The following is a 26,041-nucleotide window of genomic DNA, read 5'->3' on the forward strand; positions in this document are numbered from 1 at the left end:
AGAAGAGGACTTCTCTTGCCTAATTCACAGGATTTCAGGAAACAGTATGATTTGCTAGGGCAAGACAAAAATGTCAGCAAATGCAGTACCCTTGGTAGAAGAATCCCCTTTCCAGTCACTCTCTCCCATTTCATCTCTTTTTTTCCAAAAAGGTATCTGTTCCCTCTTTCCCAGTCCTCATACCATACCTGCCTTTTATCTAGCTAGGAGACACTCACTTCTATTCTACAGATTTTAAATTCTCATCCTTTGACCCCTTCCATCTTCCAAGCACTCTTGGCTCATGCAACTACCTCCCCTCCTGAAGAGGAAAATTTTACAGGTTACGCGCACCAAGTCATCCTCTTAATCTCCTCAAATCTGTCCTCGAAAAGAACTGCTGCCTTATTTATGAAAAAAAAAATGGGGGGGGGGGAGAGAAATTAGGAACTGCTAGAGGAGAACTAACCATAGTGAGTTAAAATGGTGTGTTTTAAAAACAAAACAAATAAACAAACAAAAAAACAAGTCAGGGGATTTCACTTCTTGCTACTGTAGTTTCCAGAAGAAACACCATAGCTGTCAAAAATCTTCACCAATTTCAAACCAACTTTGTCTTCTGCCTGGCATAAAAATCTTGACCTCCTTTCTATCTGATACTTATAAGGTGGCTTTGCCTTCAAGATCACTTTTACAAAGAGTATTTAGTTTGGGAGAACAGGCCATTGCATCAAAACAAATTGTCGTCAAGCAAATCAACTTGATTTCACATGAGGCTGAACCCGCAGGCAAAACAAACAAACAAACAAACAAAAAAAAACAAGCAAACTTCCCTTTTATAGTCACAGACAGAAAACAAAACAGGTAACACATTTTTTTAGCCAATTTTTTTTCTTAAAAGCAAAACCTGCCATTTGCCATGTCTAGATTTTCATCAACAAATCAGACTAAGAGCAATGAGGCTCTTGGCAATGTCCCTTGTGAGATTTTTGTCTTTGTGGTGATTGCTCTGATAACAACTCCTCCTTCCCAGAGCGTTTCCTGCCAAGTGATGTCACTGATCTCTGCTCAACTACTCTCCACGAGGGCTTTTCAAGGCCCAACAAAGCCAAATCCTGCACAGGAGAACATTCCCAACCGTTTCTGAGAGCAGAGAACAACTTCTCACAGCTACTGGGCAACATCCAAGCAGCTGGAGGAGTGACATTAGGGCTTAATACATGCACCTAGCACAGAAATCTTTCACATAAGACCTTTCACATCAAATTCCCCTGAGGCCAGTGGCTGAAATTCTCCCACGCAGGCAGCAGCTCGCAGCCTCCAAGACATCCGGATTTTCCTCTGGAGCAGGTCAGTCATGTTCCTTACCCTCTGGTTTATTCAGCCCAGCCAGCATTGTGCAAGAAAGCATCGTCTGGAGTCTTGCACTGAGTTCAGAGATGCTGCCTTACCTCTTGCTTGTTATTTTAACATCCCCATCCCCCTCTAGAAACAGGAAACTGCATCTTTGAAAGTCACGGCGTGAGGTTTTGACTGTTTTTTTTTTTTTTATACTTTTAGGTGACTCACAAAAAAAAAAGTACCTTTTTTTTTTTTTTTTTAAGATAGGTGGAGAAAGACAGGATGTTACTCGGCCTCTCGGCTAGGAAACCGAGGCAGATCGCCGCCTCACGAGAGAACCGAAGCTCGCCCCCGTCCTCCCTCAGCTCCCTCTTCCTCAGCCGCACTCCGCGCTGCCCAGCCTCCCCGCGGCCCCCGCGCTCCCCTCCGCCCCTACCCCGAAGAAAGGCTCCTAAAGGAGCTTCCCAGCCCATTTTCCGAGGGATTTCCCCCAAAAAATATCCCCTTGGGAAGCGCCGGAGGCGGCGGCCGCCCCTTCCCGCCCTCCCCGAGCGCAGCCGCCCGCCGCCCGCCTCACCTGCCGGCCCGCGCGCACGCAGCCAACCCGCCCAACGGCCGTGCCCGCCCAACGGCCGCGCGCGCCCCGCCCCGCTGCGGGCGGGGCCTCCGCGCGCATGCGCGCGCCGCCCGTCGCCATAGCGACCCGCCCGGGCAAAGGGACGTGCGGGAGGGGCCGCCCTTATGCGGGTAGGTCGCGCCGAGCGCTCTTCTTTGCCAAGATGGCGGCCGGCGCCTCGGCCTCGTACCCAGCCTAAGCTTCGCTGCGGGCCCACTAGAGGTAACGGCCTCCGCACCGCCCGGCGAGCGGTAGCGGCCGCGCGGGGGTTGTGTGGGAGTGGCGCGGCGGGGCGAGGCACGGGGCTGCGGTGACGGCGGGGCGGGCTCGGCCTCGGCCTCCTCCGACAAGATGGCGGCAGCAGAGAGACGGGCTCGGCGGGCGGCAGGTCTAGCTGGCGCTCTATGGTGGCGGCCCTCGCCATTGGCGCCGCGCGGGCCACGTGCCGCCCCGGCGGGGTCCCCGTCTGTTCCCCCGCCACCATGGAGGCGGCGGAGGCGCTGAGGGGAAGGGCCTGAGTCACGGCCCGCGCCCCTCGCCTGCCCTCCGCGCGGGACGAGTGGGCTCCGGCGGCCCCTGAGGAGCTCCGAGTGTCTCTGCCCGCCCTTGAGGCCTGGCCGAGCAGGGAAGCGGCGCCTCTAGAAGCTTCTCTGCCGGATGTCCCCAGAGCAGGGCCGGCAAGTGCAATGAGTTTGTCAGGCCTGGCCCAGGCTTGGCCGCAGATAACGTGATTTGGTCCCATCGGCGGTCTCAGCCGTGCCCAAGGCCGTCCTAGCCGGTGAGAGGTCGGGCTGGGCTGGGAGTGGCGTCGTTGCTTGGAGGAGCCTCCGAGTCATCCCTGGGCTCGAGGAGCCGAGTCCCCAGTTCTGTGCTGGGAGGCGAAGGTTAAAGTCCCTCACTGTTCCTAGGCGCTCGGGAGTCGCCTCTTTTCCTATAGTGCTGCGTAATGGGAGAGGAAAAATATATGCGTAGGTGCATGCTACACTGCTGTATTGCCTGCTTCTTGTTCTGCAAGGCTTTCTGCTGCCTTATGACTTGGTCTCCATTTCCTGTACTGTTGCTCTGAATGATCCCTATTGCTCTTCTCTGGTCAGAGGGCATTTTAACACTGTAACAGCTCCCTTTTCTTGCTTTGGGGGCTGTTTTCTTTGGATCTGGTGTTTCAGTTTGTTTTTTTCCAACCTGTGCTGAAAAATGAGGGCCTGGGTAGTGATTCACAGGTGATATCATATCACAACTGACATTTCACATAGAATATCCCAGCCTCTGGTACAGGAATATGCATCAGAGGCAGGAAAGGAAGCAGTAACCTAATCTATAGCCATATACTGGTCAAAGCTATGCATCTGCAGACTTTTGTTTAGACTGAAGCTGTTTGAAACAACCATCTTCCTGTTTGTACAAAGAACTGAATGCAGCACGGCCTCGAGAAGATTACCCACCTTCTCTACCCTTTTCCTTCCAAAAGGCCCGCTGTGCTCCAGTTTTTTTTTTTCACAGATCAGAATGACGACCACAGGAAAAGCTCCAGACACAGAGGTGACTGCATCCGGAGGCCCATGATCTTTGTGCAAGAGGCATTGCCGTTTTCTAGACTGAGATTTGCTGCTGAGGCTGCATTTAGGAGGCCTAGGTTGTTCTCCAAAGGAACTTTGCTAAGTGATTATTATTATTTTTTTATTATTATTATTAAAGGAGTGGTTAAGGAAAAGTACTTTGTTCTGTGAAAATCACTCCAGTGTTTCATGCACACTCCTGTTTAGGTCTTTATTGCAAGTTAAGCTGATTTCTTGCCCTCTTTCTCTCCCATCCCGTGGTCTCGCTGGAAATACTGAAGATTTTCTGACTCTGACTTTTATAAAGGTTATGATGTTCCCTCCTTTTTTATGAGTCGTCTGTTTTTCTAGACTGGTATCATGAAGGAGATGAAAGCAAAGGGATTTTGTGTGATCCAGAATTGGAATGAGTTTATGCCCAGCAAGCCTTTGATAACCTTAGTAACTTCTTTTAAGTAGAATAACAGCGCTTGCTCTTAGCAGGGATAGATGCATGGGGGACCATTTTGCCATGGGTATTTTGGGAACTGGCCCAGCTACCACAAGTTGAAATGGCTATAAGAGCAAACAGCAGTGTTGAGGTCAGTCTGTGGTTTCTTCGCATTTACACTGAACATGCATATTTGTCTGGAAAAGGCTCTTGAGGTGACCAGGAGGGTATATCTGACCACTCGAACCAACAGTCTTTGCAGACTATAAAGTTTATATGAGAACTTTGTTTCTTTCTGCTAAAAATGTGGTTCAGTAGCGGTTCAACCTTGTTTTGTGTTCAAGAATACACCTTATAAAGCTTAGAAAATGAATCTTGACGCGAAATAGCAGTGTGTTTGCAGGTGTTTAGAAACCAGCCAGCAGTCAAGATGGGTCTAGAAACTGCCTTTGCACTTTGCAAGCATTCATAAGGAGGTCTGAATATTGCAGAGCATCAGGTTCCTTCTCAGCGGGACTGGACACCCAAGTGTGGTCTGGAGAGGCACCACAGCAGGAATTGCAAACTCCTTACACTGTATGGATAAAAAAACCATAACAGCGTCCTTTCCAGAGCAGGACCCTTTTAGAAATGCTGTCCTAATCCTGACCGAGGCTGCGGGGATTGCGACAGGGATTTCTCAAGCGGGCTGGGATAGGCAAGTTTGCCCAGGAGTAACAAGTCCAACTTGTCGCAGGATGCGTTACAGAGAGCCCAAGAGCCTCCAAACCTTTTGCAACATCTGCACAAGGAGTAAGTAGGTGTTAGTTGTATTAAAACGCCCCAATTGCCAAGGATGAGATAGGAGAGAAGCCCAGCTGCAGGATTAGACCTCTGTTTCTGATTGCTGTAACCTTGAAAGAAGAGAGCTTTACATCGTACTGTCTCTGTGCTGTGGTGTTTGCTGGTGTCTTGTTTTGTTTTAGGTTCTGTTTGATTTGCTCTAAGAGCTATTCCGTGTCCTAAAAGCCTGCTATGTGAATCTCGTGTGTTACGTTACCATTTGAGATGGAAAAATCCTGCATTTTGCCCATCTTCCTTCTACAAACTGGCAACCTGCAGCTGCTGTGGCTGCAGGGAAAATGCACCTCGTGTTATGGAGAGCTGAAGAAAGAGGTGTCAATAAATAAGGAGAAAAAGTTCTAGCTAAAGCAAAAGAAAAAAAAAAAAAGGAAAAGCTTCTTTATTTAGACTATTGTATAAAAGAGTCGGGGTTGCTGGAAGATTTCTGTGTTTAAGGATTTAACTCCAACAAGAGAAAGTCAGGCTGTGGTGAGTGGTTTTATTTCATAAGAAACCTGTGTCAGTTTCAACTGAAATGGTTGTGTTTTCCCTCGTTTAGGTGACTTATTTTATTTATATATATATATTTTTGGGTGGGGTGTTTCTAGCTGCATGGACTCTCCTGGCAGAAATATCAGCTTCCTTTCCAGCAGCTCCAACAAAATCAGGATGCTTCCCTCTGAACTTGCTGGTGGACATCTGTGTCTTTCCCTGCTGCTTCAGTGTGGCTGCATTTTGCATCCAGGAGATCAGTAAAGCCTCAAGGATATCTAATAATATTTTGGAAATGATTAGTAGATATATTAGAAGTCTAAATAACTTAGATACTTCATGCCTTAGAGTGATAATTTCCTGAGTTCATCTTCCAAAGTGCTGAATAGCTCAGTGTTACGCATGCAGCCTCCCTTAAGCAGAGGTGCTTAATTGAACTGCAAAATGAAATGCTTTTGTCTGCTGGTGCAAAATGAAAGTGGTTCCCGATTGTTTTACGCCCAGCAGGGACTGGAGGTGATTTCCAGCAGCTTTCCTAAGGATTTTGCACTGTTGGGAAATAACCTGTTTGGAAATGCTTTCAGATTAGGCTGCCAGATTTATTTATCATTAAAGGGGAAAAAAAAAAAAGCATAAATGACTTGTGTCTAAACATGTCACAGATCTGGATGACTATAGTAAGCATCAAGAGCAGCCATTCATATCACTATTGTGTACCCGGTGCTTCTTGTCTGCCCAGCGAACATCCATGAATGAAAACTAGAAATGAGTGCTACTTCCTTGGTATCTTGATAAATACTGCTATGTTGCTACTAACCACTTTGTGGTCATAAATCCAAGCAGCTGTTGATTTAGGGGAGGAAAGGGCTGTTACAGTTCAGCTTGGTGCTGGTTACCTGTAGTACTGAGCGGATAACTTCTTGTTGGGGTCTGCGCTGGAGCTTATGCACAGTCCCAGGGGATAAGGTCCACTCAGGACTTGCGATTTGAAGGGAGGTCATTGGCCTTCTGTCTCAAAATAGATGAGTTAACTTTCCAAAATCTACCTCCAGCATGTTCTCAGGGACTAGTTAACTGGAGTGCTGTTGCTGTTGAGCGTGGGCTGGTTTGTGGCATTGGTGCACAGCGAGGGCATCAGTCCTCCTCCCTTCTTGGAGGAACGTGGAGGACTTTGTTGCCCCTTGCTCAGTTCAGACAGTTCCGCCCACAGAAGTGCTTGCTGCCTCCCCTGCCAGCGTGTTAGCCCTGAGGCTCTGGGCACTGCCAGTTAAGCTGGATATTTCGCAAAATCAACTGGGTGTTTGCCAGAGATGAGGGACAAACAAAGCCTGGGGCTGGCCGTGTGGCAGGAACGGGGACAGAGGGCATGGGACAGATATGTGGGGCACGTCAGGAGAAAGGAGGAGGAGACCAAGGAGCTGATCCAAGCAAGATGCCCCTACTCCAAGAAACAGAGACAACGCCAGAGAAACCCCACTGGGATGAGACATGGGGAGTTATCGAACTGGATTCATCCTTGCTTGTAACCTTGGGCAAGGAGCAGAGGAGTCGGGGTTGGCTGTGTCTCGCTGTGGGTGCTGGAGGCCCTAGGGCTCATCCGACCTCCCCTGCCCTTCGCTCTGCTCTTTGGAAACCTGGCTCCAGCACCTGGTGAAAAGTAAAGCTCACCTTATCTCTGCTCAAGTGATAAAGCAGAAGGTAAACCCACTGTGGAGCAGGAGAAAGGAAAGCCAAGGAGAACAACTCAGGGAGCAGATGGGGTGAGGAGGGAGGAGAAAAAAAAACTGACCTGTTGTTGCCTGTGTTTGTATCTTTAGCATGGAGTTGCTACAGTCTCCTGAGAGTCAGTGTTATAGGTTTATGGGGACCCTGTGAGGCCCTGGCGGACAGCATTGTGTGATTAAGTGACTTAGCTCTAAGCAGAACTGCTTAAATAGCAGTGGGGAAAGCTAAAAACAGCCAACGTCTGCTCTTATAAACAAAGTTAAAACATCAAGTTGCTGGCTCTGCTAATTGAGGCAGAACTGTGGCTGAAAGGGAGGAAACAGCAAGTGTCTACACAAGAAGTTCACAAGTTCTTGACAATAAAAGATGTTTTAACCCTCCCCAAATTCTATCTGAAAGCTCTTACTAATCAGGGCACTACCCAGCTCATCCAGGAGAGACAAGAACAGTGTGGAGGGCTGCAAGTATCAAAGCAGAAGAAACTTCTACCTAAAACCACCCAACCAACCCAAACCTGGGGCCGAGCAGGGTGGGAGCTGAAAGGCTCCCGTTCTCCAAGCATAAAATAATATTAAAGTCGTTGCTGTGGGTGGAAATGGCTTTGCTCGCTTCTCCTTTCACCATGGGCTCGAAAGGGCTTCATGGAGCTGAAAGCGTAGCATGTCTGGTGCTCTCGCTGTCGGTTTGGATCATCGTGATGGAATTCTGCCGAACACATCGAGAGCGGTTCGCTTGGCCTGGTGGAGATTAGGAATTAGCTCTCGGCTGTGGCCAGACTGAGCCCCTGTCCTGTGTGCTGCGAGTAGGACAAAGGGAAAGGCAGGACCAGAAGTGAGGAGCTTGCTATTGTTTTTGGAAAGTGCTCTCTGCCTTTTCAGAGGGAAATGCTGCCAAATGGAAGATTTCCCCAATTTCAAGTCATTCCTGCTACCGACAAATCGATGGTGGTCCCTGCGAGTTTAATTCTGTTATTAGTTTTTGGGAGGGGGGTTATTTTATGCTCATGATGCAACTGTTAAGGTTCTTATTTTCAAATTGCTCATTTTTACCAAAAGACAGAAGTAAAAATCCCCCCCCAATGGAAGGGCCTTGCAGAGCGGCGTGACTCGGGGAACTGCAATGCTGAGGAAAGCATACCAGGGAACGGATAAAGTTTATAAAAATGAAGCGCTGACATTCCCGTAAGTCTTCGTTATCCAATAAATATTAGTAGCTGAGCAACCTTTAAAAGCTTTGGAGGAGCCATGAGCAACCTCACTTAGGCTTTTCTGTGCAAGACCTGGACTAAAAGCAGCCGAACTGGATTAAAAATTAAAAAAAAAAAAACTGCATCTGCTTAAATTTTCCGCACTTCAATTGCAGATCCTCTCCGTGTCACCCTGCTTTCCCCCATAAATATTGTCATTTGGGTTGTCTTGTGAATTTTCTAGACAGTTTTTTTCCTTTTTTTTTTTCCCTCCCTTTTGCTCCATCTGTTTACCTAAATTAAGCCTCTGGGAAAAGGAGCGTTTGCCATGGCTTAACCGTGGCAAATAGGTACCTAAATCCCACCTGTCTGCGAACACCTGCAGGAGCATATCAGGGACCCTGGTGGCAGATTTAAGGACAGGGTAAGCTTTTAAAATCCCTAAATATATGACAGATAATACCAAAAACAAAACAAAACAAACAAACAAAAAAAAAAGGCGGGGGGGAGGGTCAAGTTCAGGGCTTGCATGTCCCTTGAGTTTCCAAGCTATGTGATACACGGTGTGTGAGAGCTCTGGCAACATCTTTTTATTTTTAAAATTGCCACGTGTTCATTATAAGCTGCAATTGCTAAGGGAGAGGGAAGGAGAGATGCGGAAAAGGTAAAGAAAAGAATTGGATCCATGTAGGCAGTGGAGACGAAAATGAAGGTTTTCTTCTGAAAATGGGCAAGGAAATAGTGCCCACTTTGTTTTGTGCTGTCACCTTCTCCTTCCTTGGGTAACCCTGTGATATTTAAGTGTGAGCAGCCTTTGAAATGCAGCTTTGGGCTATTTTTTTGCTGGGAGTTTTTTGTTTTTTTCCCCCTCTCCTTTTACAGTTTCCCCAATGATCTATTGGGGAGCTCATTTCCTGCATCTCTCTTCCCGTTCTTGCATGGAGTCAGTGTTTTGCTTCTCTGTAAACATGTAACACGCCACGGGAAGATACTTTATTTCACTTAGCCCCTCTTGTTTAAAGAGTACTTAAGAGTGGGTTTTGGCTCCAAAAGGTGGAAGACCTGAACTTTCCTCTAGTCTGACAAACTTTCCAATTTGTGCACACGCCTGTAAACTTGAAATACAGGCAGAAAATTCATCTGAGCCATTCTTGATTTGAAGGTACTATTTCTAGTAATATCTCATTCCCTATTTTTTCCTTTGGTTATTTGATGTCTTAACTTTTCCTAAAAGCCAAATTCATGTAAAATTGTGATCAAATGCCTGTCTCAGTATAAATGGCAGGCCTGACTCTGACTTGTGCCTTTGTCTGCTCCATTAGTTTTGCTTTTAGATCCATTTTATTAAACTGTTGGTTGGCTTTGCCATGGCTGATGGGTATGGGTGTTGCCGTAGCACCTCAACCACCCCAAAAAATAACTTTGCGGGGCCCCGCGCGCCGCTCGCGTGTGTCCGCGTGGGAACCAGCCTTTGGGGGCGCCTGCGGCCCGGCTCGCCGCGGGCGGGGAGGGGGCTCGCGCCTCCCGCCGTGCCTGCGGGGCCGCCGAAGCGGCTCCCTTGCGGCGCGGGCGCCTCCCGCGCGGGGCCGGGCCGGGCCGGGCCGCTCCCGCTGACGTGCGGCGCCGCCATTGGCAGCGGCGCGGCCTATATAGGCGCGGGGCGGCCCTGCCCGCAGCGCCGCGGGGCTTCTCCGGCGGGGCGGGCGGCGGCCACGGCACCAAGTAAGTTGCGGGACGGGGCCCCGCGTGTCCCCCTCGCTGCTGCTTCGCCGCGGCGGGGAGGGGGGGCGGTGCCGACGTGGAGGCTGGGGGAGGGGGCAGGGACGGCCTCCCTTCCTGCCGCGGGCACCGACGTGTCAGCGGGGCCTCCTCGCCTTCAGGGAGCCGCGGGAGCGGCGCCGGCCTCCGCGCAGCCTTCCGGGCGCGGGGCCAGCGCGAGGCCCCGGCTCCGCAGCTTCCCCCGGGGCGGCCGCGCCAGGCCCGTGTCCCCGTGTGTCCCCCCCCCTCCCCCGGTGCGGGATCGCGTTGCAACCGCGGCTCCAGTTCGCTCCCCGCCACTGCGGAGCCGATTGAGTTTCCGCGCGGGCCGACGGGGAGGCCCCGCAGGGGGAGCTGGAGCGGGGGGCAGTTTTGGTGCCCCCACCCCCTTCCCGGCCAGGGACGTGGCGGCAGCGCGGGGGCCCTTTAAGGCGCCGCCCCGCCCGCGCGCGCCCCGCCCCCGCCGCCAGTGCTGAGGTGGCGCTGGCCGCGCCGCCCCCCCGCCCCCGGGCACCGCCGCCCCCCCCGGGCCGCACCGGGAGCGACCTCAGGCCGGAGGCAGCGCCGGGCCCCGCGGGACCTTCCTCTTCTCCCGCAGCCAGTGCAGGCGGGCACCTCTATACCTATTTTTATATGTTTTTTCCTTTCTTTTCTCTACAGCAAAAGCTGGCAGGCTGACAGACGGGCAGCGTACAGGACGGACTCTCTGGCTACTGACCATTTAGCTGGTGAGTGCCTGTTCTGGGGAGGCCAAGGACAGCCTTGCTGGGCTGCTCGTGTGTCTGAGGAGGGTCCGAGCACATCCCAAATGCAGCGGGAGGTCAGACACCTGTGGGAGCAACCTTTAGGAAGAGGCAACTTCCATATGGGCCTGTACGGCTTTTGGGAGGAGTTATCCAGTGGTTTTTTGCTGCCTATCCAGCCTTTCACACTCTCATTAGAAAATTAGATGTTTTAATGCATAGGCTAGTTGGAATGCGTGTTAGCAACTTCTGTTGTACCCCTTGCCGGTGACCTTCTGAGGCTACGCATCCCCTCCCAGCCTCCTGTCCAGTGTGGCGAGAAAACCGGGCAGCTGCTGGGACGGCAGACCTGTTACCAGGGTGGGTTTAGTAACCACGCGTCCTCGTCACCACTAAAGGGTCGCTGGCGGCGCCGCCTGGCGCCTTCTCTTGCAGTGGCAAACCCGGATTGTGTGTGGGTGGGAAGTCGACAATGAGCTCCGTGGCAGTTCTGACCCAGGAGAGCTTCGCTGAACACCGCAGCGGCCTGGCTCAGCAGCACGTGAAAGGTGAGGACGCGCCGCCGCGGCGGTTCCCCGCGAGCGGGTACAGCCAACCCTGCAGGGCAGGAGATGCGCGAGTGGCGCCGCAAAGGAGCCTCGTGGGATTAGTGCGCTGGGCTCACGTGCTCCCTTTGCTCGTCTGGGTGCCACTGGTGTGACTCTGTTAACTGACTTTTGGGTGGTTTCTGCACCCGTTCTCCGGCTGAATTGAACATGCAGTCGGACAAGGCCACTCAGGCAGGGGTTGTCTTGTGCAGCCTGTGCTCTGCCTTGGCCGGTTGTGCTCCAGACGTGGCGGCTCTGCGAGCATAACTGTCATGGGAAGCACAATAAAGCACAAGTTGTTTGCTCGCCCTCGTTACTAGTGCCTAAATACATGTAGACTGCTATGAAGAGGGGCATTTCTACCTAGAGAGCATCTTACCGCCCTGTTTGCCTCGTTCTAGTTACAGCTTTAAACTCTGAAGAAGAGAATGATCCTCCAACCTACAAGGAAGCCTTCCCTCCGCTCCCTGAGAAAGCACCATGTTTGGAAACCGCCCAGGAACCGGCTGGGCCCTGGTGCAAGATTCGACCCATAAAGGCTTCTGTCATCACTCAGGTTGGTGGAAGACGAGGTTTAAAGTTTGTCTCCCCTATAGCACTTTGGGCACAAAGTTTTAGGAAGACACCTAAAGAGCAGGACAGTCCTTCTGCCGCAGCACACTTGCCATTTCCCTGGCATCCAGTGTCTCCCCTGGGAAGGGTTGCACAAACCTGGGAATTGCTAGTCCAGGGTGGCAGAGACACAAGGAGATGCTGGAGCGTTCCAAACCTTACCAAATACACATGTCCTTTCCTTACCTGCGCTCTGGCTGAGCAGGTGTTCCACGTGCCACTGGAGGAGAGGAAGTACAAGGACATGAACCAGTTTGGAGAAGGCGAGCAGGCCAAGATCTGCCTGGACATCATGCAGAAGACAGGAGCTCACCTGGAGCTGTCTCTTGCGAAGGACCAGGGCCTTTCCATCATGGTCTCTGGCAAGCTGGAAGCCGTCATGAAGGCTCGGAAGGAGATTGTCGCTCGGCTGCAGACTCAGGTGAGGGCACCTAACTGTTCCTTGCTTGGTCGTCACTCTTCCCCGTGACGCGCAGATGCTTGGAGACCCTTGGGCGGGTGTACTTATAAGCAGGAGAGGTGTTATTAGATGACTAATTCAGCTTAGCCTTATGTTTTCAAAGCACCCGATTGGCAATTTGGGATGGAGATGAGGCTTAAAATAGGGTTCAAAGCTAATTACAGGCCCCGGTGTTGCATGAAGGGTGGAGGCTGTGGTCGCCACATTGCAAACGGCGACTTGGTGCTAAGGTGCTGCTGCTGGAGGGGGGCAGCTCCTCACTCACGCAAGGCAAGCAGTTTATGTGAATGAACCTGTGCCTTCCTTAAACTGTTGAGAAGAGTGGAGAGGGGTGAGGGAAAGGAGGAAAGAGAGAAAAGGAATGGTGAGTGAAAGCTTCATTCCAGGGTTTGGATTGTGTAAGTTGAGCCACACTGATAAGGAGCCAAAACCCCTGTTGTTTCTGTTGCTGCTTCTTTTGACTGTGCGGGTTTGGATTCCTCACCTGCTGCTTCAGTTCCTAATCACAGGAATCTTGTCAGCACACGTGGCAGCCGCTTCTCCTAGGGTAATGTTGAAGCAGTTAATGCAATAGCTAATGCAGTGTCTTTTCAGCCCGTGTGTCATGCCCTGCCACAGGGAAGAGAATGGGACAAGCCCTAAATAGCATGCGCCTGGAAAAGTACTTGGGGTTGTTCTGCTGTAGATCCATGACCCAGTGTCCCCAAACACACCTCCTACTACCCCAGCTCTGAAAGGTGTGTCTGTGTTCTCAGCTTCTCCTGGGCTTGGCTGCCTTCAGTAGAAAAAGTTGAAAACCAAGTCGTCTGTCTTGTGGTTCTCTCAGTGTAGTTTGAATCGTGTGTGTAATTACTCTTGGTAGGTGCATATTCCCAGGCATCACCAATCATATCCAGCTAGCAAAACCACATGCAACGAGAAAGGAAGAAGTCTACAATCCTTGTTACAAGCCAGACCTGCAATGGTAGGTGGAGAGAAGGCCCCTTTTCTGCAAGGGGCCCTCCAGAACTGCTCGCAGGCTCGACGTGTGTCACACCAAAGATACCTTGCAGGGAATGGCAGGAAGGCTCTCTGAGTTGCCTGCCTGCTGGAGTAGCTCTCTGGTGTTGAATTTCCGTTTCCTAGGAATCAGGCCATGTGTCTTGTTCTCTGTAGGCTGAGCAGCAGGTGCCGGAGTTCGGATAAACTCCATCCTTGAGACGTCCTCTCACTTGCTTTCTGCTGTTGCTTCTGGGGCTTAGGCAAGGTGACTGGCAGCTCCTCATCTGATCCTGAAAGCCTTTGATAATTCAGAGCACTATCTGTGTGTCTCAACCAAACAGGATTTGGATGGGAAAGGTGGTTTTTAGACTCCTGGATACAGGTTCTGTGGGTCAACTGTTCTGGTACAGTAGCAGGCCTTGGACTCGGTGTGGTTGGAAGGGGTTGTGCTTGCTCTGAGGAACACCGCTGAGCAGCACCAAACTGGGTTTCCCTGGCTCTGTTCCTGTGGCTCTACCAGTTCAGACAAAGGTCCTCACAGATGCTCGGTTCCTGCGTTTCAGGCTTCAGCGACAGTTGCCATCCCCAAGGAGCACCACCGCTTTGTGATCGGAAAGAACGGCGAGAAGCTGCAGGACCTGGAGCTCAAAACTGCGACCAAAATCCAGATTCCCCGCCCGGATGACCCCAGCAATCAGATCAAGATCACCGGCACTAAAGAAGGCATCGAGAAGGCCCGACACGAGATCCTGCTGATATCGGCTGAGCAGGTACTTGGGCACTGTGATGGGATCTGGAGAGGCGTTTTGCTTCTCCATGGTATTTTAGGTGCTTGTAGCCACCGTGGGCACATTCAATCGCTGAGTAGAGACGCGTGCGGTGCTGCTGCCTGTACAAGCACCTTTCCCAGGTCCTGTAACTTCTGCCTCTTCCTTCTGCCCATACTCTTCCAGGATAAACGTGCCGTGGAGCGCCTGGATGTGGAGAAAGTCTATCACCCCTTCATTGCTGGCCCCTACAACAAGCTGGTGAGCGAGCTTATGCAGGACACAGGGACGCGCATCAACATTCCCCCGCCCAGCGTCAACAAGACAGAGATAGTCTTCACTGGAGAAAAGGAGCAGCTAGCCCAGGCCGTGGCTCGTGTGAAGAAGATCTACGAGGAGAAGGTAGGGACGGTCCATAAGAACCTTCGCCATCTTCTCTGCACCTGCTCACACTCCCTCTTCTCGTTGTGCTTGTGCATCTCTCCGTTGCGTTCTTTCTGTGTCAGCTCTGTGGCCCTTGCAGCGCATGGCCCTGGGGTTTGCTGTGCCCTTCCCCAGAAGGGTAATGGGACTGATGCTACCAGGGAGATGAGATGTTTTGCTTTTCTGTGTCCTGGGAATCGGCAGACCACAGAAAGCTCCCTTGGCTCCTGCTCACAGAGGTGTTACTAGGCAATGGTGTCTACAGTGGTGGCCTCTTGATGCTGTCGGTGCTGCCACAATAAGCAGAAGTTGCCGAGGAGTGAATTTTCACATATTGATTATTCACGGCCAACATTGCCAGGAAAATCCTTGTTGTGGGTTGCCGGGCTCTCCTTCCCCATGGTTAGGACTGTCTTTGTACCAGTCTGCATTTCAACAGAGATAATCAGCTTACAGCCGCTAGCCTACGTGGTGTTGCGCTACGGGACTGCGTGGGGGACGGCTGCGTGGTGAGCCCCGTTGTGCAAGGTTGTGTGTGTGTGCGGGCTCCTCCCTCCCCAGAGAGCTCCAGTGAAGCAATGAACACAAGGCTGTCTGTGTGCAGGGCCCCAAATTGTGCTGTAGGACCCAAATGGAGCGTGCTCGGCTTTGGTCTTTGCTGGGCACAGACTCTCACTCTGTCTGGTGGCTGCCCCTTCCTTTGCTCTCGCCCTTCTCTGCCCCCCTTTTGATTGCTGCCCTCATGCCTCTGCCCGTGCAGAAAAAGAAGACAACCACCATTGCAGTGGAGGTAAAGAAGTCCCAGCACAAGTATGTCATCGGCCCCAAGGGGAATTCCCTGCAGGAGATCTTGGAGAAAACTGGAGTCTCGGTCGAGATCCCACCCACTGACAGCAGCTCGGAGACGGTGATACTGCGTGGCGAGCCTGAAAAACTCGGGCAAGCATTGACTGAAGTCTATGCGAAGGTACTGAGAAGATGGGGTAGGCCTCCTTAGGAAGACACGTAAAGGTGTATCCATTAGCACTGGCGAGCGTGGCGGGGTCTCTGTGGGACTATTAGAGATGCTGCTCATCTGAAACCAGCCACTGATGCTGAGAGAAATTGAAACTGAACTCGTGTGAAGACCTCTCCCAGTCTGTCTGTTCTACAGTTTCTCTGTTCTTCTGTTCCAGGCCAACAGTTTTACCGTCTCCTCGGTCTCTGCCCCCTCTTGGCTTCATCGTTTCATTATTGGAAAGAAAGGACAAAATCTGGCCAAAATAACTCAGCAGATGCCAAAGGTATGGATGAGTTGGTTAGCTCTGCACCCTCTGCTCTAAAATGGGGTTTAGCCTGTATCACCCTTTGTAGAAGGGATAAATGTGCTCTAGCAGGGGAGAAACCACAGGAGAAGTGACGTAGATCTTAATATTAAGAGAGGCTCTCTTTCCTGCTGTAAACACGGCTTGTCCTGAGTTATGCTCATGGGTTGAGCCCTTCAGAAGAAGCTTTATAAGACACTAGTTTGAGAACTGATGTAGTAACGTAGCTGCAAATGTTGAGTTTGGCAAGGCTTCTCATTGCGAGTTACATGATATCTGGAGAAAGGCCAGGTGACTAGTTTCTTCAAAGCCCTTGCAGACTCCAGGACACAGTTAGAGCCTTGGGCCACAACTATTGTATGGCCAGAATTATAAGTTGCCTGTTTCTGAAAACACAGACACGATTGTGTCTTGCATGGAAAAGAAAACATCTCGTCGCAGAATGTGTAGGCCTGCCTAGCAGCACTGACCTGGCTTGCTAAAGTCTCACTGGGTGCTTGTCTTCCCTAAAGGTTCACATCGAATTCACTGAAGGAGAGGATAAAATCACCTTGGAAGGACCTACAGAAGATGTGAATGTGGCTCAGGAACAGATTGAAGTCATGGTCAAGGATCTGGTAAGTTGGTGTTATTGCCAGTCCCAGAGGAATGTGGAGGGAGAAGGGGCAGCAGCGTGGGGATGATGACATATGTGTCGCATGTGCCTGATTACTAAGCCCTGCACAATTCCTCATAGATCAACCGGATGGATTATGCAGAAATCAACGTTGACCACAAATTCCACCGACACCTTATTGGCAAGAACGGAGCTAACAGTAAGTAGGGCACCTTTCCGACAACGCTGCGATCCTTCCTGTGCCATCGATGTTTAGTAGACAAGTAGCTCATCGGAGTGGGTGTTTCCATCATGCTTCATCTGTTCTTTTAGAGCAATGTTGGCTCAAGGAGAGAAATGGGCAGCAAGGGCTTGGGGTGGCTTTGATTTGTGGCAGTGTCTTGGGAAGTTGAACAGCAATGAGATTATTTTGCTGTGTCCTGGAGGAAGTTTTCATTTGGTTGGAGAATTAATTTTTCCTTTCTTTCAAGTAGCCCCATAGCTAACATGAATTACGTTTTAGCAGTAGGTTGGAAAGAGTGGTGAAAATCTGCCAGTGAGTTTCTCCCCGCAAAAGAATTTGAGGTCAGAAATGAAATGACCATCTTCTGATCTAAATGCAGTGTCGCTCAGGGAGGATGTGTTCAGGTCCTTGTGCAGCACAGAGCTGCTCTCACTGACCTGCGCGGTGAAGAGGGGTTGCCCCTGTCTCAAGCCCAGCCCAGAGGCTGCCTTAACTGTTTAAACAACCTGAGCCAGCCTTGGCTTAGCAGACTGTGTCAGCACATTCCTCCCCTTGCAGTTAACAGAATCAAGGACCTCTACAAGGTGTCTGTGCGTATTCCTCCGGACAACGAGAAGAGCAACCTGATCAGAATCGAAGGAGACCCACAGGGGGTCCAACAGGCCAAAAAAGAGCTGCTGGAACTCGCTTCCCGTATGGTGAGTAGGACGTGATGCCTGGGAGGCCGCAGAGGTAGGGCTCTTGTGTTCCACTGTGTCCTCACCTCCTGAGGTTTTGGACATGCTGGCAAAGTTCCTGCTCACAGATCTATTCCTCTGTGCCCTTTCATACTCCTTCTCTGGCAACCTAAAACAAATTTTGTCTAGGGAGAACAGATATTAATAATGAGTAGAACTGTCAGGCAGCAAACTGGTAGCTAAAGTTGTGTGGCTCTCCTGCTGCAAACCTGACTGTAATCTCTATCCTCATCAGGAAAATGAACGCACCAAGGACCTAATCATTGAGCAGAAATTCCACCGGACCATCATTGGGCAGAAGGGCGAGCGGATCCGGGAAATCCGGGAGAAATTTCCAGAGGTGAGGGTTTCCAGGGGATGGGGAACCCAGAAGGGGTGTTTCCTACTGAGATAAAAGTGTCATTATAGCTGAATCCATATCTATTAAGTATAAGAAGACTGTTCTCTTGGCGAGAAGTTGCTAATGTGGCTGCACTTTTCCAAATGGGACGGAGGGCGTGTAGGATCCCAGGCTTTTGCACATGCCTGACATACAGCAGTTCTCACATTTGCTTGTTTTTTGCCTTTAAATGACCACTTCTTGCAGGTTATCATCAACTTCCCAGACCCAGCGCACAAGAGTGACATCGTCCAACTTAGAGGTCCCAAGAACGAAGTAGAGAAGTGCACCAAGTACATGCAAAAGATGGTGGCAGACTTGGTAAGAGGAGTTCTGTGTGTTCTTCTGTCCTGCACACCTAGGTGGCCCTGGAATAAAGCACAACTGTATTGTCACTATAGCTTAGCTGGGGCTAAAATGTGCTCTGCATACAAACTCTGTGCAAGAGGATAATGCCTCTTATTTGAAGACAACATGGCAAGGGACACACTTTTGCTCGTCCTTGCAAGTCTGTTCTACAGAGAACTTGGGTCTTAGCTTATTGTCAAGAACTTGCGTTTATCAAGATCCTGGAGCAGGCCCTGGCTTGGCTGACAGGGTGATCTTGAATTCTCCTTTTCTTTCTCTCTCAGGTTGAAAACAGCTTTTCTATTTCTGTCCCCATCTTCAAACAATTCCACAAGAACATCATAGGGAAAGGAGGCGCCAACATCAAGAAGGTGAGATAGCTTTCCTGTCTCCAGGGCCCAGCGTGGTCTCTGCCTGCAGCTAAATCCCCATTCACTGTGGTCTCCTGCTCTTTGGTGAAATGTAACCTCCAAGGGCTTTGTTTTCATTTGGGACATCTCTGAAATGAGTTTTCTCTCTGTGGCAGATCCGTGAAGAAAGCAACACCAAAATTGATCTCCCAGCAGAGAACAGCAACTCGGAGACAATTGTTATCACAGGCAAGAGAGCAAACTGCGAAGCTGCTCGCCACAGAATCCTTGCCATCCAGAAGGAGCTGGTAAGTGAAGCGACTGCTCTGCTGCAGATGAGGAACCTTAAAATGTTGCTAAAAGGCATAAATAGAGAAGAAGTGGCTGTAACAGGGAAGGACAGGGAGGAACCAGGAAGTGCACCTCGGGGCATTCTTGGATCTTAAACCCAAGTTCTTAGCAAAAGCTGCCTGTAGCTCCTTGTCCAGAGAGCTCTGATTTAGGCCTGTGTCATTTGGCACCTTTTTCAGAGAAGCCTCTTTGTCCGGCTTGCCCAGATGCAGGTAGGACTGTCCCTCTGAAATTGGCATGGGTGATCTAGGGAAAGCAATGCTTTAACCGAGCTCAAGGAGACTAAAAATGCCCTCAGCATTAACGAGGATAGCTCACCTTGAATGAAGCAAGGATCCGAGCTGTGTTGTTAACATGAAAGCCTTGTGGTGGGAGAGCCGTCTCCCAGGACGGACTCTCTACAGCAGCCAGGCTAGTGTCTCACACGTTACCAGAGAGCAGGCTCCTGTACTTGCTTTGAGAGGTGCTCTGAGCTCACTCAGCTCCACCAGCATCTCCCACAAAATGCAGTAGCCCTGAGCAGCTCCTGCCCCTTCACATGAACTCCTGGAGGCAGGTGCAGCCTCTTTTTTTTTTTTTTTTTAATCAGAAAATGATTTTGCATTTGTGGTGTCTTTTTTTTTTTTCCCTTGGGGAAGGGATATTGTTCTTCTAGAACTAACTGTGCTGTGGTGCTGTTCCTCCTGTCTCTGGCTGTTCCTGTGTCAGCAGCAGCCAGTCTCAAACCTCTCCATCAGGCATTTTGTACAGCTGTCTGTAGAAACCAGCAGCGTGGAGGTCGCATGCTACGCCAAGCGGGGATGAACACAGTTCTGCAGCTGACCAGCTGCCTGGCACTGCTCTCTTTCAGGCCAACATCACAGAGGTGGAGGTGTCAATTCCCTCCAAGCTGCACAATTCCCTCATCGGCGCCAAAGGCCGCTTCATCCGCTCCATCATGGAGGAGTGCGGCGGAGTCCACATTCACTTCCCCACTGAAGGCTCTGGCAGCGACACTGTGACCATCAGGGGCCCAGCCCAGGATGTGGAGAAAGCCAAGAAACAGCTGCTGCACCTGGCAGAGGAGAAGGTTAGCCCTGTCCCAGGGGAAGCAGCACATTGGTTTGGCCTGTCCTTTCTCTTCTGGGGTTGAAGTGATCCCTTCTGCCTGCTGGAAAGCCTCTGGCATTGGACAGTTCCATCATCTTTTGAGGGATTTGAGGGCAATTGAAAGAAAAATGTACTTCCATCCCTCGGACAATATGTTCCATCCCTGCAGGCAGAAGAAATTGCTCTAACACTTCTTTTTACGGGCTGGAAATGTGTTAAAAGCACTAAGGCCCTCCATTCCTGGGGTTTAAATGCTGTTAGGTAACTACACTGCCCTGAAACAGCTTTCTTTACATATATCCCTATCTTATCTCGCTCCCTGTGAATTTTTTTTTTGATCTCCCAAGTTCCAGCAGTTGTCACGGGTCTTCCATTTCAGTGCATGTACCTGGGTTTGGGAGCCTCTGGTTGCAAGACCTTGTCCTGAGTTGGGACTAGCTAGCAATTTCTGTTAGCCAAAGAGGCCCCTCTGCAGCTTGTCCATATGTTTGAGTCCTCTCAGTTTAAAGCAGCCCTCAAGTGGTTACGCTGCCTTGTGCAAGCGTCAGGGCCTTCTTCAGGGGAAGTCTCTTCTGCTCGTGTGCTCTCTAGTCCCGCTCAGTGCAGAGGTAGCTCTTCAGCACTGGGGTGTCTTCGCGTAGTAGTTTATCTTTAAGACATCATACCTTCGATTTTCAGACATCAGACTGCACTTGCCTTGCTCTTGAAGCAGTGTGTGTGCAGGACACTGTACACGCTGCTGATGTGGATGTACACATTCTGTATATTGTTCCCTGGTTTATCCGACTCCTTTCAGCAAACAAAGAGCTACACCGTGGACCTCCGTGCAAAGCCCGAGTACCACAAGTTCCTTATCGGCAAAGGCGGTGGCAACATCCGTAAGGTGCGTGACAACACTGGCGCCCGCATCATCTTCCCAACCTCCGAGGACAAAGATCAGGAGCTGATCACTATCATGGGGACTGAGGAGGCTGTCAAGGAGGCACAGAAGGAGCTGGAGGCCCTCATCAAGAACCTGGTGAGAACTTCTCTTCTCCTACCCATCCCTGTAGTGTGGAGGACCTTCCAGGGTGGAGGATCTGCTTGCCCTAAAACCACTTCACGGGAGCTCGAAAAGATCCCCATGCTGACAGTGTTGTTGGGATTTTCTGACTGTTGTTGAGTACAGGAAACTAATGATTACCACCAGAACAGGCAGGGTTGACTGAGTGTCGTCTGTGGGCAGGATAACGTGGTGGAGGACTCCATGGTGGTTGACCCTAAGCACCATCGCCACTTTGTCATCCGGAGAGGCCAAGTTCTGCGCGAGATCGCTGACGAGTACGGTGGGGTCATGGTCAGCTTCCCACGCTCTGGCACTCAGAGCGACAAAGTCACCCTCAAAGGAGCCAAGGATTGCGTGGAGGCAGCCAAGAAACGTATCCAGGAGATCATCGAGGACCTGGTATGTCCGAGGAAAGCCGGGTTTCCTCACTTTGCTGCTTCAGCAGTGCTGTTCTTGAACCTGTGGACAGCCAAACTTCATATAAACAAGTCCTGTGGCAACCTAGGGCCTGCGAACTTTAGATCCCAGACTGGGGAATAGTTATTGGCTTTAAAAAGACAAAGTTGCACAAAGGAATTGCCCCTTCTGCAATCCCTGTGGTGTCTGGGAGTGGAAATGGAGGTTTTTCCTTGGTATACTTTGAGTCATTAAAAGGTTGGAGCCTTCTTGTGTCTCTCCATGGTGGATCTTCTGGCTGCTGCCTGGCTTTTCTTCTGTCAGCACTGGCTTTCAGAAGCAGCCAGCAGACCGACTTGTGCTCTCTCTTCCCTTTTTTCTTTTTCCTTTCTCTGCATCGTTCCTGCCCTTTCAGAATCATAGAAAGCTTGAGCTTTGGTCTCTAAAGCCCTTAACATCACGGGTTGGAGGCAACCTTTGTTCAGAAATCCTCTGCTAACTCCTTGGAGAATAGGAGGGATTCTAGGGAACTTTCTAGGGAACCAGCTTTTATGTCCTCGCATGTCCGTTATGGATTCCGGTGTGAAAGTGGCTGCATGGCAATAGAGCAACTCTGCTTTCTCGCAGGAAGCTCAAGTGACAATCGAGTGCACCATCCCACAAAAGTTCCACCGCTCCATTATGGGCCCCAAAGGATCCCGCATCCAGCAGATCACCCGGGACTATGGTGTCCAGATCAAATTCCCTGACAGGGAGGAGAACCCAGGTATTCCCGGGGGGTGGGAGGTGCATGTTCACAGGGTAGTGGGGAAGATGAGTAGCATCTTGGCTATTTGCTAGCTAAAGTCTGTGGAGAAGTAACCCCAGATGTTCCCTGCCGTGTCCTTAGTCTGGGCTCAGCATTAGCCTAGTCATTTTGGGGAAAAGGGATGATTTGAGGAGGTGAAACTGCAAATCTGGAGGGCTCCACATGTTTAGTGTGACGTTTTCCATTTTGCCAGTCCCCGTGGCGGAGCCAGCGGTGCAGGAGAACGGTGAGGAGGGAGGTGAAGGCAAGGATGGGGACCCCAGCTCTCCCAAGAAGTGCGATATCATCGTCATCTCCGGCCGCAGGGAGAAGTGTGAGGCAGCCAAGGAGGCGCTGCAGGTTCGTGGGCTTCCAAGGTCTGCGATGTCACGGTGCCCCAGTGCAAAAAGCGTAATAAAACTCTCCAGTCATGTTTGCTATCGCTCTGGTCACCAAACGTGCCCTTCCAAGGGGCACTCCTGCTACTGCTCTGTCATTTGGCCTGGGATCATAGGGTATGAGCAGTTGCCAGAGCTGAGTGTGTTCGTAGCTGCTCTCTCCCCCTTTAGAGCTTCCACTGTGGCTATGAGAACGTGTATCTCACTTCAGTGAGTTGTTCTTTTGAGCAAGCTGAGAGATGAAAGGGGTCTTTGCTCCGCTGACCTGCGCTTCCTTCCCTGCAGGCCCTGGTTCCTGTCACCATTGAGGTGGAGGTTCCCTTTGATCTTCACCGTTACATCATTGGCCAGAAAGGAAGCGGCATCCGCAAAATGATGGACGAGTTTGAAGTAAGTCGCTCCCTCTGGTCTCCAGTGTGCTGGAGAATCTGAACATGACTGGGGTTGTGACAAGGCTCAGCACTGTCATGGTGGCAAAGCCACCTCTATAACACCAAAATGAGAGTAATTTAACTGTGTAATTTAGTCTCTGGGGTCTCAAGTGGCCCTGCATTGAATAGTGGTACGAGATGACAGTTGGTATGTGTTGCTCAGGTGAACATCCAAGTCCCTGCTCCGGAGCTGCAGTCGGATATCATCACCATCACCGGGCTGGCCGCCAACTTGGACCGTGCCAAGACGGGGCTGCTGGAAAGAGTGAAGGAGCTGCAAGCTGAGCAAGAGGATAGGGTAAGGCTGGGAGGGCCAGACGAGGCCTCTTCAATGTGAGCTGGCAGGGGAGAGTGTTTGGATTCTGCCGCGGGGAAACTCCGGACGTCCCAGGGCTTTATCACAACTCCGTGTTCCTCCCAGACACTTCCATGTGGGAACTCATGGTGCTGGAAGTCCTTCTGTGCCTTCCTTGTCCCAGCTCTGAGCATGAGGGATGAGCTGGTTGCTGCTTGGAAGTTCTTGCTGGACTTGGCTAGAGCGCAAAGCCCCAGCTGATGCTTTTCCATAGCCAGGTGCACTCAGAAGGACCCTGCACAATTTGCCCTGCATGTGCAGGGAACACCTGAGCCAGAAGGAAATGTTGGAACTCGGAGGGACGTCAGTGTTGCTGCTGTGGCACGGTCCCTGCTGCTGTGCCTCATTCTGCTGCTCCATTCCAGGCCTTGCGAAGCTTTAAGCTGACAGTCACTGTGGATCCCAAGTATCACCCTAAAATCATTGGAAGAAAGGGAGCAGTGATCACCCAGATACGCACAGAGCACGAGGTCAACATCCAGTTCCCGGACAAGGATGATGAGAGCCAGGTGAGGGCGGAGGGGGCACAAGGAAGCAGCTGGTGGTCTCAGAGTAGGACGCACAGCGTCCTCTGTAGAGCTCTGACATCCCTATGCTGCCTTTGGAATTAAAGGAAAAAGATGGCTCAGCTGTTGGTGGGCCTGGTCACTCATCTGTGTCCCCATGTGCCCAGGCCCAGGACCAGATCACCATCACGGGCTACGAGAAGAATGCCGAGGCTGCCCGTGATGCCATCATGAAGATTGTTGGCGAGCTGGAGCAGATGGTGTCCGAGGATGTGACGCTGGACCACCGTGTTCACGCACGCATCATTGGAGCGCGTGGCAAAGCCATCCGCAAAATCATGGATGAGTTCAAGGTGCGCAGGGAGACTGGGGGCACTGGGCCTGGGTGCTTTTTTTCTCCTGCAGCTCTCCTGGTGCAGGTCATTTGAGATGGGCAGGTCTAAGTCCTCTCCTGTTCCTTGTGTTGCAGGTGGACATTCGCTTCCCGCAGAGCGGAGCTCCTGACCCTAACTGTGTGACTGTGACCGGCCTCCCGGAGAACGTGGAAGAAGCTATTGATCACATCCTCAACTTGGAGGAGGAATACGTAAGTGCTTAGCACGTCTCGGCGGGGGGAGCAGGGACATCATCTCTCACCGGGCTGGGTGGCCGAGGCAGCTCCAGCTGGTAGTTCCTCCTATGGCTTTGCAGAGCGTGGCCCTGGGGCAGGTGGCAGTTGGCCCGCTTGTGCTCAGTGACGCACTGCAAGCTCTGGCCCTGCTGTCAGGAGGCACCATGCACGTGCAAGCACTTGCCTGGCTGCAGCTTGCACCAGTCAAGGAGGTGGTAGCCTGCCTCCTAGAGATGCTGTTTTCAGCCCTTGTAGAGTGGCTCAGCGACCTTAGGAAGGTCCTGGCAGGGGGATGTGTTGTTTTGGGTGCTTTTTCTGCTCTAATGGGGCCGTGTGGCTGCAGCTTGCAGATGTGGTGGACAACGAGGCAATGCAGGTGTACATGAAGCCCTCTTCCCATGAGGAGTCCAAGGCCCCGTCCAAGGGCTTCGTGGTGAGAGATGCCCCCTGGGCCACTGTCAACAACGAGAAGGTGAGTGCTGCCTCTGCTGAGGGCCTGCGGGATGGGGGAGTGAGGCACCTTGGCCCTGGTCCTGCCCCAGGACCTGGCCCTGCTGGCACAGTTGAGGCAGAACAAGCAGCGAGCTTAGTCCTTGGCACGTGCAAGCTGAGCGCAGGCCTGGGCTCTGCCTCCACTGCTCTCCGAGCTCTGTGTCTCCTTCTTCCACGCACGTCATCCACGTTGGCCAACGGCTTCACCGCTGGCCCCGGGCAACCTGACTGGCCCTGTTGTGCCCTCGCCCCCTCTCTCTCCTGGGCTGTGAGAAATTCTGCTTAGCCCCGGGCACACGATGCAGGTTTGCAGCAGGGCAGGAGCTTAACTTGTTCCCTTTTCGTTTGCTTTAGGCCCCCGATATGAGCAGTTCTGAAGACTTCCCCAGCTTTGGGGCTCAAGTGGCCCCCAAGACTCTTCCCTGGGGACCCAAACGATAATGACCTGGAAGCAGAACCATCTCCTCCAGCCCGCTGACCTGACACTAACCTGCCACAAATCCTTCCTGTCCGAAATCTGACCCAGCGGCTGGAGCGCAACTCAATTGCCCCACGAGGTCTCCTAATGGTGGCTGGAGTGCTAGACCCCATCCTGCTCCCCTCAGCTATCACCGTGGCTAGGACCCACCCTCCTCTCTTGATGGATCCTCTTTCCTCCTTTGGAACAAGCCTTCCACTCAGATTCGAACACTAAATGTGTGTGTTTTCGTTAGAAACTCCATAATTGACTCCAAGTGGCTAAGATTTGCAGCTTCCCGAGCGCTAGCAGAGCACTCTGCTCTCTCGAGCATGTCTTACTGGGCATTCTCGCCTTCATTAGGAGACCTCCGTTACTGTGGCTAGGAATCTACTTCCTGTCTCATGACCTCAGGAAATAAATTTCCTTGACTTTCTAAAGCCAAAACGTTTGCCCTCTTTCCTTTGTGTTTATCCCAGGCCTTACCTTACCTTTGTAGAGTGCAATCAACCCTCTTTTTTTTTTTTTGTTTTCCTTTTGAACTGCCAAAAATTCATTTAATGCTGATAGCTGACTGTGGGGAGAGCTTAAAACATAACCTGAAAGACCCCAAAGTTGCTTTTCAAAGGCACAAAAGCTGCGCTAGGCTGGAGAGGCAGCAGCGAAGGAAGGGAGCAGAGCCCCGGGAG

General features: G+C 51.4%; 1 protein-coding gene across 1 annotated transcript; it reads left to right on the plus strand.

The window, feature by feature from the left end:
- Nucleotides 1–2,036: 2,036 nt before the first annotated feature.
- HDLBP (high density lipoprotein binding protein) lies at nucleotides 2,037–25,799 on the plus strand. Its single transcript, XM_088530220.1, has 28 exons — nucleotides 2,037–2,158; nucleotides 10,566–10,633; nucleotides 11,084–11,196; nucleotides 11,637–11,791; nucleotides 12,053–12,268; nucleotides 13,852–14,058; nucleotides 14,242–14,457; nucleotides 15,239–15,445; nucleotides 15,654–15,761; nucleotides 16,295–16,399; nucleotides 16,519–16,597; nucleotides 17,180–17,319; nucleotides 17,594–17,698; nucleotides 17,945–18,058; nucleotides 18,370–18,456; nucleotides 18,612–18,743; nucleotides 19,637–19,855; nucleotides 20,672–20,893; nucleotides 21,101–21,319; nucleotides 21,944–22,082; nucleotides 22,318–22,463; nucleotides 22,787–22,891; nucleotides 23,096–23,230; nucleotides 23,653–23,796; nucleotides 23,961–24,146; nucleotides 24,263–24,379; nucleotides 24,747–24,875; nucleotides 25,250–25,799. Exons 3-28 carry the CDS (start codon nucleotides 11,121–11,123, stop codon nucleotides 25,334–25,336), a joined length of 3,795 nt encoding a protein of 1,264 aa, XP_088386346.1. The 5' UTR covers nucleotides 2,037–2,158; nucleotides 10,566–10,633; nucleotides 11,084–11,120; the 3' UTR covers nucleotides 25,337–25,799.
- The last annotated feature ends 242 nt before the right edge of the window (nucleotides 25,800–26,041 follow it).

The sequence above is a fragment of the Tinamus guttatus genome, unplaced genomic scaffold, assembly GCF_059628265.1.
Source record: "Tinamus guttatus ecotype Peru unplaced genomic scaffold, ASM5962826v1 Tinamus_guttatus_pri_ptg000364l, whole genome shotgun sequence".
Classification (NCBI taxonomy): domain Eukaryota; kingdom Metazoa; phylum Chordata; class Aves; order Tinamiformes; family Tinamidae; genus Tinamus; species Tinamus guttatus.